Raw genomic sequence first — 14066 nt, 5'->3', positions numbered from 1 at the left:
AGTCCTCTCCTGCTGATGTTCAGGTGTATATCAGTATGTAGTGTCTCTACTTTAAAGAGTCCTCTCCTGCTGATGTTCAGGTGTATATCAGTATGTAGTGTCTCTACTTTAAAGAGTCCTCTCCTGCTGATGTTCAGGTGTATATCAGTATGTAGTGTCTCTACTTTAAAGAGTCCTCTCCTGCTGATGTTCAGGTGTATATCAGTATGTAGTGTCTCTACTTTAAAGAGTCCTCTCCTGCTGATGTTCATGTGTATATCAGTATGTAGTGTCTCTACTTTAAAGAGTCCTCTCCTGCTGATGTTCAGGTGTATATCAGTATGTAGTGTCTCTACTTTAAAGAGTCCTCTCCTGCTGATGTTCAGGTGTATATCAGTAAGTAGTGTCTCTACTTTAAAGAGTCCTCTCCTGCTGATGTTCAGGTGTATATCAGTATGTAGTGTCTCTACTTTAAAGAGTCCTCTCCTGCTGATGTTCATGTGTATATCAGTATGTAGTGTCTCTACTTTAAAGAGTCCTCTCCTGCTGATGTTCAGGTGTATATCAGTATGTAGTGTCTCTACTTTAAAGAGTCCTCTCCTGCTGATGTTCAGGTGTATATCAGTAAGTAGTGTCTCTACTTTAAAGAGTCCTCTCCTGCTGATGTTCAGGTGTATATCAGTATGTAGTGTCTCTACTTTAAAGAGTCCTCTCCTGCTGATGTTCAGGTGTATATCAGTATGTAGTGTCTCTACTTTAAAGAGTCCTCTCCTGCTGATGTTCATGTGTATATCAGTATGTAGTGTCTCTACTTTAAAGAGTCCTCTCCTGCTGATGTTCAGGTGTATATCAGAACGTAGTGTCTCTACTTTAAAGAGTCCTCTCCTGCTGATGTTCAGGTGTATATCAGTATGTAGTGTCTCTACTTTAAAGAGTCCTCTCCTGCTGATGTTCAGGTGTATATCAGAAGTAAACAAAGTGACTAAAACCTCTCTAACACACTACAGGAAAGTGAAATAAAAGGGATCATCATCCTGCACTCCAAGCGCCATTCACAGCTTTATTGAACACTAAACATCCTCAAAGTGCTGATGACAAACCAAGTCTTTTTTAATTGCACAGAACACTGAGCCTACATGTGATCACTGAAGAATGAATGAGTGAACATAACGAGCCGTTAGGGTCCTGGGTGGGAAGAACAAATCATGGCGTTGTTCTTCAAGTACGCTGAAAATCAAGCAGAGCAAAAGACCCTTTTTTCAACACTTGTTTAAATCAACATCGATTGAGTCTGTTTTTTTTTAATGATCCATTCCAAGAGTGCTCTGCTAAAATCAACATCCACCTTCCTTCAAATGAAGACAGTAATATTTCACATACAGTGTATTCAACAAGATCTCTTTCCATCCACACAAAGAGCCAGTACAGTAAAGCCTAATGACAGGGTGCTGTTAATGTATCCGTTTATAGTACAAGCAAAAAGGACAATGGGTGTTCCTGCACGTCGCCTACGAAGCACACACACGAGGCACAGAAAAAGAAAACTGGGAATAGGCACTTCTGTTTTTTTCTTTTTTTGTGTTTTCATCAAATCTCTTCCTCATTTTCTTCAGCCAAGCACACGGCTCTGTGTTAAGAGCATCATATTAATGTAAGCTAAATGAATAAGTTAAACAATTTCAGGTCACTATGATTCACCAACAGCTTAGCCTTAGGACGAGGGACAGATGCAGGACACGTAAGAAACACAAGATGGGCAGAATTTCTCCTTTTTTTAATCCTCCTGCCTTTCATTCCTTCCCCAATAAATCATTTATCTAATGCCAATAACTTCATCCGGGCAGAGATGGACTTACACGTTCCATGCTGTTACACTTAGCCCCATCACTTAGTGTAATGGTACAACAATTAAGATGTAAATGGGACCCCAAAATCAAAAACACATATTTTCCATTGTACCTGTAGTGCAATTCATCCATTTAGATTCCTTTGAGCGCTCAAGACCTAGCTCATGACCTAGTTTCTCAAAATAGTCCACAGACCATTTTGAGAGCAGTTTCATGCGGGAGCTATTTTCATTTTACCAAACTAAACCAATAAGGAAGAAGCAGCCTCTCAAAGAGTACGTGCACGCTTCCTCTTTGCACGGTGATACGGTCGACAGATCATAAATGAAACTGCTTGAATAACTTGGGCATGATTTCTGGATAGAGACAGTTTTTAAGTATCTAAAAAAAGTGTTATTTTGGGGGTGTACTGTCCCTTAAAGCTGTGTATTAATTACAGGGACAGTAAGGATTGTATTGGATACAATATGACTTTCTTTCAGTGTGAGGGATTGGTTCTTTGCTACAGGTAAGTCATTAGTTAAACATTAAAGTCAAGTGACTTGTGTGTGACATGTGTGACACACACACACACTCCAGCTCAAGTCCTATATAGTTGCTGCAAAGAGCTCCAGATGTCTTCACACTTCTTCTCAAGCAAACCCAAAATGTTTCAGGAACACGGCACTTCAGCGATCTCTCGTTAAGCGAGCAAGTCTGTGGGACCAAATGTATCAAACATGATGTGAAATCAGCCATCTTAAAGTGTGAGGGACGAGAGGAGGAAGGAGAGCCTTTGTCAAAACACGGGACAATAAATATGTACAGATGGATTTATGTTGGGCAAAGTGTGCCGGCGACACCAGGGAAGGTCAGGCAGGGATTTACACACTATGGTATCATTCCAGGGCTACAATATGTGTCGCTATACACAGCAGGATGTGGTTCACTAGGAGGAGGCAAAGCAAGCGTGCACAGCGCTGAAGAAGACGAAGATAAGCAGTCTCATCCTAACAGTTTGGCTTCCTTGTTTTGGCCCTTTTTTGGGTGCTGCTTGTTTTGTGCATTTTTGAAACGATGCAAGAAGAAATCACAATTAGTGCTAAATACTACAACAGGCTTTCAACTGTCTTCTTTATATCTTCCTCCTCTCAGTCTACCCTCCCCTCTCCAAATCTCAGTGAGTGGGTCACAACTCCTCCGACTCTTCCTTTCCTCGTTTCCTCTCCTTTAGTTTCTGTCTGGAGGATGAATGGAGGGGGGGAGAGTGGATTTTCTCCGCTTCAGTTCCCCCTGTTTGTTGGTGGAAGGAGACAGGATGGTTTCAGGATGGTTTCAGGGTGGAGGTGGTGTGGAGGGTGGGGTTCAGACTCGTGGGGGTTTAGTTCCCCCCGCAGCAGGCTCGGTTGGAGTGGGCGTCCGGATCCTGGAGGTTCACTCCCCGGTGTCGCGCTGCATGTGTGGGGTTCTGGGTGTCTGTTTTTGGCATCTTTTTTGCTGCATTAGGACAGAAATGTGTTGACATAGAAACCAACATTAACACCAGACTCAGACTTTGTTGCTAGAAAGTACTAACCCAATACTCATTCATGAAGAATTAACAAAAAGGTTTGCAACTTGGTTTTGCAGGTTTGTGTTGGCATAGAAACCAAAATGAACACCAGACTCACTTTGCATATAGAAAGTAATCAGAGAGCGAAAATATCCACCAATGAAATAAATACTAATTCAAGAAAAAATAACAACGTTTTATATATCTTGATATTTTGAGGGCAAAAATCACATGTTCAGAGGGTCTGTTTTTGGATCTTTTTTGCTTTAATAGACTAAGCAGTGTTTTGACATACAAACCTTTAGTTTAAAGAGTCTTCTCCTGCTGATGTTCAGGTGTATATCAGTATGTAGTGTCTCTACTTTAAAGAGTCCTCTCCTGCTGATGTTCAGGTTGTATATCAGTATGTAGAGTCTCTACTTTAAAGAGTCCTCTCCTGATGATGTTCAGGTGTATATCAGTATGTAGTGTCTCTACTTTAAAGAGTCCTCTCCTGCTGATGTCCAGGTGTATATCAGTATGTAGTGTCTCTACTTTAAAGAGTCCTCTCCTGCTGATGTTCAGGTGTATATCAGTATGTAGTGTCTCTACTTTAAAGAGTCCTCTCCTGCTGATGTTCAGGTGTATATCAGTATGTAGTGTCTCCACTTTAAAGAGTCCTCTCCTGCTGATGTTCAGGTGTATATCAGTATGTAGTGTCTCTACTTTAAAGAGTCCTCTCCTGCTGATGTTCAGGTGTATATCAGTATGTAGTGTCTCTACTTTAAAGAGTCCTCTCCTGCTGATGTTCAGGTGTATATCAGTATGTAGTGTCTCTACTTTAAAGAGTCCTCTCCTGCTGATGTTCAGGTGTATATCAGTATGTAGTGTCTCTACTTTAAAGAGTCCTCTCCTGCTGATGTTCAGGTGTATATCAGTATGTAGTGTCTCTACTTTAAAGAGTCCTCTCCTGCTGATGTTCAGGTGTATATCAGTATGTAGTGTCTCTACTTTAAAGAGTCCTCTCCTGCTGATGTTCAGGTGTACATCAGTATGTAGTGTCTCTACTTTAAAGAGTCCTCTCCTGCTGATGTTCAGGTGTATATCAGTATGGAGTGTCTCTACTTTAAAGAGTCCTCTCCTGCTGATGTTCAGGTGTATATCAGTATGTAGTGTCTCTACTTTAAAGAGTCCTCTCCTGCTGATGTTCAGGTGTATATCAGTATGTAGTGTCTCTACTTTAAAGAGTCCTCTCCTGCTGATGTTCAGGTGTGTATCAGTATGTAGTGTCTCTACTTTAAAGAGTCCTCTCCTGCTGATGTTCAGGTGTATATCAGTATGTAGTGTCTCTACTTTAAAGAGTCCTCTCCTGCTGATGTTCAGGTGTATATCAGTATGGAGTGTCTCTACTTTAAAGAGTCCTCTCCTGCTGATGTTCAGGTGTATATCAGTATGTAGTGTCTCTACTTTAAAGAGTCCTCTCCTGCTGATGTTCAGGTGTATATCAGTATGTAGTGTCTCTACTTTAAAGAGTCCTCTCCTGCTGATGTTCAGGTGTATATCAGTATGTAGTGTCTCTACTTTAAAGAGTCCTCTCCTTTGTTAAAATAACCAACAGAGTCACTTCACAAACTAACAAACGTTTTTTTTTTTATATTTTAAGGTCAAAATAATGTCAATATCTATTTTCTTAAGTTTTCACGAGCTTGGTTGTGCACCTTTGATTTTTGGTAACTAGTAAAAATTCATTTTTTAAGTATTTTTACTATCTACAAGTCTCGTGTAAATGACAGGAAACTCACCAATAGCCAGGAAGAGCTCATTGACGTTCATGGCTGTTTTAGCAGAGGTCTCCATGAAGAGCAAGCCGGTGTCTTCAGCGTACGTCTGGGCGTCCTTTTTCATACAACACACACACATGCAGATATAAAGTCAGTTTAAACACTTACAAAACCAAATAACCCTCTCTGGAGCGTGACCCATGACGACACTACACAAAGCTCTGACTTGTGCCTCGAATACAGTTTCTGTTTTTAATTAGCCAGGCAGACGCTGACTCTTACGGACTTTACCACCTGTATTTGAATGCAGCCAATTAGATATAGTAAAACAAAAGGTTGTGCCCTGTTCTCTTATCTTGTTGTTTAATTGTAAACAGAAGCTATCATAGACAGGCAAAGGACAAAATTAGCATATATTGTCACAATATTATCCCAAAAATTGTTAGAAAATATGGGAAAAAAAGGTTTAAAATGACCATAAAACCTACAGGACTGACTTGACCTTACATTTTGTTAAGAAACACGTTTATATATGTCTAGAGGTCCATACAGTCTATGGTGCATAAAGAGGACTTTAATTGTAAAAGGGAGATCTAACCCAGTAGCAGAATTATAAAGTGAAAGTAAGGCTTAAAGGGAACCAATCCAAACGCTGACAGTGTAATTATTCTACAACTATGACATTGTGTAATCAACATATTCTCCATTATGAATATGTTTTAAAAAAGTGATCTTTGGCTCTTTAAATCAGGGTATTTTTTATATTTATGAGGATATTCACAACATGACGGGAGCTTGTTACCTCGTACTCCACTAGTCTCCTCTCTGCCAGGTCCGCCTTGTTCCCAGCCAGAGCGATCACGATGTTGGGACTGGCCTGCCTCTGCAGCTCCTTCACCCAGGCCTTCGCTCGCTCAAAGGTGTCCTAAACACACAGCAGGAGGTCAGAGAAACTACAACACACAGGTAAACACCAGGTACAGAGGACAGAGGTCAGAGAAACTACAACACACAGGTAAACACCAGGTACAGAGGTCAGAGAAACTACAACACACAGGTAAACACCAGGTACAGAGGACAGAGGTCAGAGAAACTACAACACACAGGTAAACACCAGGTACAGAGGACAGAGAAACTACAACACACAGGTAAACACCAGGTACAGAGGTCAGAGGTCAAAGAAACTACAACACACAGGTAAACACCAGGTACAGAGGACAGAGGTCAGAGAAACTACAACACACAGGTAAACACCTGAGGCCTGTACTACGAAGCCGGATTTCCACTTAGCGAGCTAACTTCAGGGAAAACTCTGGGTTTCCGGTCCTACGACGCTGGTTCTCTTCTTACCGGGCTAGATCTCCATGGTAACTTATGCTGAATGGCTAGCCTGGTCCGGAGCAGGTTAGGTTCCAGGCTAAGAGATCAACTCAGTGAAAGCACCCCCTGCTGACCAATCAGAGCTCCGTGTGCGGAGTTTAAAGCGATCAAGTCATATTACAGGATAGAGGAAATACAGAAAAACTGCCGTTGCAGGAAAGACGGCCGGCAAAAATCAACTGACTGTGTGAACGTGAACATTAATAGAATATCCCCTCCCATCTTCAGAGCAATCTGACTATTATAACATTAGCGTTAAGAAAGCTTACTTAAATATCTGCCACGACATAAGTAACCGGATCAGAGTAACATTAAGTACAGTCCGCGGCACTGTGAGTGCAGACGTCGATGTGTCCCATTATCATTCATATCATATCACATCATAATGTATCATATATTTCCTTATTTGAGTCAGCTTCTTGAGCCGTATCTGGCCGTGCAACACTCACAGTGTCACATACTGTATGCATGATCGCGTTTGTTTTGGGTTAGTTAAGCCGGGTAACTCAAACATATCCAGGGTATGTTGAACTGGATTCGTAGTACAGGCCTCAGGTAAAACTCACAGAGGTCAGAGAAACTAACAACACACAGGTAAACACCAGGTACAGAGGACAGAGGTCAGAGAAACTAACAACACACAGGTAAACACCAGGTACAGAGGTCAGAGAAACTAACAACACACAGGTAAACACCAGGTACAGAGGACAGAGGTCAGAGAAACTACAACACACAGGTAAACACCAGGTACAGAGGACAGAGGACAGAGAAACTACAACACACAGGTAAACACCAGGTACAGAGGACAGATGTCGGAGAAACTACAACACACAGGTAAACACCAGGTACAGAGGTCAGAGGTCAGAGAATGCTTTGCATTAACTTGAACTATCCCCTTTATTTAAAGCAGTATTTTGAACCTTACTCGTCAAATTATCAAGTTAGACACTCTGTCCAGATGTATTTCTCTGTCCCCTCTGCAAACAAATGTATTGTCAGAAGAGCGTTGATGTTCAAAGCCCCAACAGACTGGAATACTTGACCTGCTGCTATCAGATCCCTGTCATCATTGGGTACGTTTCAGCATTCTCATCTCACTTTCAGCTGCTCTTGTTATTGATGAAACTGATCTATTAGACACTACTGTCTATCAAACTGTATGATTGGATGTATTACTTCATGCATTTTACTTAACAGACTGTACGTGGTTTGTCCTTGTTTGTCATGCTTTGCTTTCTGTTATTTTGTTCATGTATGTCTGTAAGACGTTGCTTCTGTGTATACATTTCTATATACACAGGTAAACACCAGGTACAGAGGTCAGAGAATGTGTGCTTGAACAAAACATGAATATCGGAAGCTTTTATCAGCAGTTAGAGGACAAACTGCTCCTCAATGAGATGTGTAGTATACTGATATATTAATATTAATACCTGGTTGTCTGGGATGTTTTATAACTAATGATATACTAGCGATGCAAGTTCTCGCCTCAAAAGAATCAGAGATACTTTATTGATTTACTTCATTCTGTGGATGTAATCTGTGTATACTGTACCGGCTTGGTGATGTCGAAGACCACGATGGCGGCCTGAGCTCCTCTGTAGTACATGGGGGCGAGGCTGTGGTAGCGCTCCTGTCCCGCCGTGTCCCAGATCTCAAACTTCACTGTGGTGTCGTCTAAACACACCGACTGAGCCAGGAACGCCGCTGAGCGAGAAGGAGGGAAATGACAAGTTACCAGGTGCTCTTCAAACCTTTGAACCACAACAGCAAAACCATAGCAGCTTACAAACTGGTGCAGTATAAACCCAGCTTCATTTATCCAGGCGTAAGCTCGCTAGCTCTCTACATTTTCACTCTAACCATACTATTCAGAACCCTTACCTTATTCAAAGGTTAAGTGAAAGTCTTGTGAAGTATTGGGCACATGAGTGGATGAATGGTACTTGGATTAAAACATGTAATTTCCTGAGCTCTGCCAAGTGTCTTCCCCTTCATTTATTTACAGTACACACATCTGTTTACAATCCACACATATTTATATTTTATGACAACAGGCAGTATTTCATTCCACTGTAGTTCATTTTACAATCTTTGTTATGTTGTTCTTTTTTACATGCATTTTAACTTGCACTATTGTGTCATATGCACACATTTTACGTCTTTTTCTTTTATGTTGTAAGTGTATTGCATGTTGCATTGTTGGAAAAGCCTGGACCTTAAGATTGTCATTGCCAAAAGTACACAGTAGGTATTCTGCGTATACAATAAATAGTCAACCCTGCAATATTGTCGCAATATGAAGATAAGCGTATTTTATCAGACCTATTAACACACACACACACACACACACACACACACACACACACACACACACACACACACACACACACACACACACACACACACACAAACACACACGCTGGCGTCTCTTCACTCTGTTTTATCTGAGGGAAGAAGTCACAGGTATATATGTTGGTGAAAGATTATATTACGTACACTTTACCCTCTTCCTCATGGCAGGAAGTGCCTCCTCCAGTGCATCATTAAAGTCTGGAGATAAGAGTTTTATAAGGAAGGCTGGAGATTTTTATTTGTATTTGATTTGATAGGGAGACAATGCAATTTAACATCATTCCCATATAAAGCATGTGTTTCAAATAATGTGAGAGTGTATAGCTGCTGCTCATTATTCAACTTAAGTTGAAGTGGGCCTTAATTTGTGTAGTGTAGCAAAAATATCAACCAGTATAAAAAAAATCTATATTTGTAATTTTTTGCCACTTTCAATGACTGTAATAAAAAAGACAGACAGGGTTCGTACGGGTGCTGGAAATCCTTGAAAATGCTTGAAATTTCATGTGGTGTTTTCCCGGTTTGAAAAGTGCTTGCATGTTGGATAAAGTGCTTGAATTTTGGATAAAGTGCTTGAATTTTGGTTAAAGTGCTTGGATTTTGGTTAAAGTGCTTGAATGTTGGTTAAAGTGCTTGGATTTTGGTTAAAGTGCTTGAAATTGTACTTGTTTTACTTTTATAATAAATTGCTGTCTGACTGAATAGTTCGCTTTTTTCGATAAAAAAAAGAGAAAGAAGTCGGAGCGAGCTTAATTACTTTTCATAAAAAGACAGCTCCACTCCTTTTATACATATTTTGATATTTGAATCCTTCTTTTTTTCAGTTGCAGATTTTCCGTCTTCAGATTCCAAACAATTATTTTTTCAGTTTCAAATCTTCTTTTTTCAGGTTTCACTGTTTTTTTCGCTCTCAAACTTTTGGCCCTGATGTTGCTTTGGGGGGGCGGGGCTTACCAAAGAGTAGTTTTGCATCCTGAGTGACAGGCCTCCCTCTGTCATGTTGCCTTCATGGATGTAAGGTGTAAAGAAATATAACTCAACACTTTCTATACACAATACTCCCGTGATTGGTGGGAAACCAAACTGATACCAGCGTCAAAGTTCCGTTAAGCGAGCTGTTGAGCATCGTAGTTCAGAATCAGATCTGAATCAGAAAACCTTTATTAGTCCCACAGAGGGGACATGTATGTTGTTACAGCAGAAAAGAGCCACTGACAGCTTAATGTTACATATGTTACATGCAAAAAAAAGTATTTAAAGTAAAAAAAAAAAGTGATATGATAAAAAAATATAATAAAATAAAAAGTTATACAATTTACAAAATACACATCCTGTAACAGTTCTGAGGATTTAGCAGCCAGGTATATATTGCAGTTTTTAACGGCGTATATATATATATATATATATATATATATATATATATATATATATATATATATATATATATATATGCCGTTGAAATTGTGCAATTGGCAGATAAGCAGCAATGAAACTTGAGAATAGCTAATCATTTATCAAGTTCCTTCAAAACATTACTATGTATATATATATATACAGGGTTGGGTGAAGTGTTTTGCCCAAAATACCCAAATTACCTCATCTGCACTTTTCCCCGCAGAAACTACTTTAAACCATCAGTGTCACTATTGTGGGGATGTAGGAATGTACCTGTGTCTGGTGCGGAGCCTCCCTGCACTTTAAATCAATTGATTTGCCTTTATTTATCGTATTTTCTACTGTTAATGCATTGTGCTCATGTCGGGTGATGCGCTCCCTGGAGCCCTCCTGTGGGGAAACTTGGAACTGCACTTAAATCACTTGGTGCTTTTTAAGCCATTTAAAATAGTTTTTCTCACTTTTAAAATACTTTCTGTCCTAGAAATGATTTTTAATCAGTAATACCATTATTTAGAGGCTGCATGAACACGAATTTGAGCATCCCTGCACACTTTCCTCCTATTTAAAACACTTTTCAGTGAGGTGCTGCAGCCTTATTCTCTCGTTTCTCTGCCCCTATTTAAAACACTTTTCCTCCTATTTAAAACACTTGCTAGAGGTGACATCTCTATTTCAGCCCTGATTTTGGCACATCTTGTAAATTAGTTAAATGTAGCCTTGTGTTTTTATTTAAGTCGCTGTTCATTGTTTGTTATATAAAGCAGATGGAATTATATCCTATGGACGCTGAGGTGTGGATGTTGTGTCCTTTTGATAACTTTGTTGAGCTTGTTTTTAGCTGCATGTGTTTTTCTATCTCACTGAACAAAGTCCCTGTATGTGAACTGCTTCAGCTGATAAGGCTGGTTATGAATCAGAGGGAGGAGCTGTAGACAGAGAGGGAAGTGAAAGTAGGAAGTCAGACTTGTCAGACTGCCAGACGCCATTTTACAGCTCGACAGGAGGAGAACAACAGGGTGAGTGTTAACACTAGGATCTGCTTTTCAACACATTTATTATTTACTCTGTCAAACTGGATGTCAAAAAATAACTTATTGGTTAACAATCTGCGTCCTAGAGTCCATGAGACTTCTGCAAGTGTTGTACACTTTTGTTATTTCCTGTTTTCTGATTCGTCAGAGTTACAACAACAGTTACAACAGTTATAACATGTGACAGCCCAGCGCAGTCAAAATGGAGAACGGCCTGAAGTCTGACTGATTTCATGTGTTTTAACCAAGTTTATTATTAAGATGGTTGTGTGTGTGTGTGTGTGTGTGTGTGTGTGTGTGTGTGTGTGTGTGTGTGTGTGTGTGTGTGTGTGTGTGTGTGTGTGTGTGTATGTGTGTGTGTGTGTGTGTGTTCTCTCAGACTGAAGAAGATGAGTGATTTAAAAGATGAGGAAGAGGACAAATCTTCAGTCTCCAGCGGTCTGTCTCTGAAGAGTGACCGGTCTATGGGCATCCTTCCTCCAGTCTTCGGTAATGAACCTGGACCCTCAGACACAAAGTAAGAGTTTCTACTGTAAACTGACCTGAAGAGGATCCAGTTTGTTGTCATTTAAATATAGCATGATAGGTCCACTTTAAGCAAATAAAATGCAAATATGTAAAACGTTTCACACTCGAATGAATTTTAACAACAGAAACCCACAATCACGACTCAACAACTCTAAAGATCTTTAATTAGGTGAACAGTCATAGATCAAAAGCTGCTCTTTAAATAAACTAATAATGTTTAAAACATGTGTTGTTTCCACAGACAGAGAGCAGAGTCTACGGTCTCCATGTGGTCTCTGAAGAGTGACCGGTCTATGGGGGAACCTCTATGGTTCAGTAATGAACCTGGACCCTCAGACACAAAGTAAGAGTCTCTCCTGTAAACTGACCTGAAGAGGATCCAGTTTTGATGTAATGTAATATATTAAACTGTTCTTTAATGATATCATGTGAGCAGTTTGTAAAGGACAAACGCAGCAGAGTAAGCTAACATTATCTCAGGATATTTCAATATGCAATTATATTATCATTGTATCTGTGTATAAAATGGTTTTAAATAGCAACAATGTTGATAAATACTGATTTAAAAAACTATATATATTGTCCAAAACATTATTTAACTACTTGGGCATATCTATGATATGTCTTTTTAAGATGTTTATTAATAATAGTGATAACCTGGTGAGCTGGTTGTATTTAGCATTAGCAGATAAAACAGAGTTTTGTGAAATCACATGTAGAGTCAATGCAAAGACCCAGATCCGTGCCTGGCAACACGAAGGAAGTGAAGATGTTAAATTCATATCACCTGCGTATTCGTGCAGCGTGACACATTTCAACTTGAGTGTAAAGTTTGTGACGCTCTGTTACAAAAACCTGTCAGTGTTGAGATTGTGCTCCTGGGGTCTCTGACGGTCTGAGGGGAATCAGAGAGGAGAACAGAGCTCTACAGCAGCTCATATTAAATCAGGGTTATTCATGTTCCTGTATAAACCAGAGACTGTCTGTGGTGCTAACAATATAGTCACTGCTGTACTTATGACTTCATGAAGTTACTCTGAGTGTTGATGGAGCAGCTAATGTTAGCCTAGCTTTAATCAAACCCATCTCTTCAGAAAAAAACATTAAAAAATGTTATGCTCGTTGTGTTGGAGACAGACCTGACAAAGCATTAACTCAGGCTTTTTACAAATCAGTATCATTCTGTTGTTATTTAGGCATCCTTTCCATATGTTTATTTCTATGAATTCACAGCAGATTCTATGCAAGTTGGGTTTATAGTGTACCAGGTTAATACAGCTGTGTGTGTAGATACAGGGAACATGTGCTCCTCTGGGGGATGAATCCAGACAGGATGCTCTCTGGTTTTATGATCATGTGAATTGTAAGCTATCTACCTGATCACAAGGGTATATATTATATAGACCTTTTTTTAAATATCAAACTAGAATGTGCCCCCTTGTTGTACCTTTGGTGAGAATCAGCCCCTCTGAAGTAAAGTGCTATAAAGGATGTGTTCCTCTCCACAGAGGGAAGAGGAAGAGTGGTGTTCCTGTGGAGGAGCATCTGTCCAGCTGTGCTCTGTGTCAGGACGTCCTGAAGGATCCAGTCTCTACCAGCTGTGGACACTGGTTCTGCAGACAGTGCATCACCTCATACTGGGAGCAGAGCCCTCCATCAGGAGACCCCTCCTGTCCCCAGTGTGGAGAAAGATCCAGAACCAGAGCTGGCCTGCAGACAGCCAGTCAGACCAGCTCTGTACGAGGTAAGAGGCCGAACTCATGCAGCGTCTTATTCCTCTTCCTGGTTCATTTTTTTTTTATTAGGTATTCTGTTGAAGAACAAAGACATTAAAATGTTTATAAAACATTTAAACTCAGTCTGTTTTTATTAGTTTTATTGTTATATTCTCAAAAGCATTTTCTTATTCTCTCCTGTTTCCTTCTCTTCCAGCAGATAGTGGTCTGCCGGAGGTTTTAGATGAACATAGGCTCAGTCTGAGGAGGAGATTTGAACGTGTGGCTGAAGGAACTGATGAAAGTGAAACCAGCCTCAACAGGATCTTCACTGAGCTCTACATCACACAAGGCCAGAGTGAAGAGGTTAATACCCAACATGAGGTGAGGCAGCTGGAGACAGCTTCCAAGAAAGAGAGCCTCCATGACACTCCAATCAAGTGCCAGGACATCTTTAAAGCCTTACCTGACCAACAGACTCTCATCAGAGCGGTCCTGACCAACGGAGTCGCTGGAGTTGGAAAAACCTTCTCAGTGCAGAA

At 40.3% G+C, this 14066-nt stretch overlaps 1 protein-coding gene and 1 long non-coding RNA gene across 2 annotated transcripts; one reads left to right on the top strand and one right to left on the bottom strand.

Moving 5' to 3' along the window:
* Positions 1-1264: 1264 nt before the first annotated feature.
* Positions 1265-9015, bottom strand: LOC117495535 (ras-related protein Rab-5C-like). Its single transcript, XM_034146810.1, has 5 exons — positions 8997-9015; positions 8053-8309; positions 5920-6042; positions 5139-5232; positions 1265-3302 (listed from the first exon to the last, which is right to left on the bottom strand). Exons 1-5 carry the CDS (start codon positions 9013-9015, stop codon positions 3187-3189), a joined length of 609 nt encoding a protein of 202 aa, XP_034002701.1. The 3' UTR covers positions 1265-3186.
* Positions 9016-11160: 2145 nt separating this feature from the next.
* Positions 11161-12090, top strand: LOC117495910. Its single transcript, XR_004557226.1, has 3 exons — positions 11161-11266; positions 11661-11798; positions 12051-12090. It is a non-coding gene; the product is annotated as an uncharacterized LOC117495910 (long non-coding RNA).
* The last annotated feature ends 1976 nt before the right edge of the window (positions 12091-14066 follow it).

This window comes from Trematomus bernacchii, unplaced genomic scaffold, assembly GCF_902827165.1.
Source record: "Trematomus bernacchii unplaced genomic scaffold, fTreBer1.1, whole genome shotgun sequence".
Lineage (NCBI taxonomy): Eukaryota > Metazoa > Chordata > Actinopteri > Perciformes > Nototheniidae > Trematomus > Trematomus bernacchii.
The sequence above is the reverse complement of the archived record's forward strand: the minus strand, read 5'-3'. Positions and strand labels throughout refer to the sequence as shown.

Coding starts and splice junctions, on each gene's coding strand:
- LOC117495535 (XM_034146810.1), bottom strand. Junction 5,233..5,919: donor GGAGACTAGTGGAGTACGAG/GTAACAAGCTCC, acceptor TGTATGAAAAAG/GACGCCCAGACGTACGCTGA. Junction 3,303..5,138: donor TGAGCTCTTCCTGGCTATTG/GTGAGTTTCCTG, acceptor GTCCTAATGCAG/CAAAAAAGATGCCAAAAACA.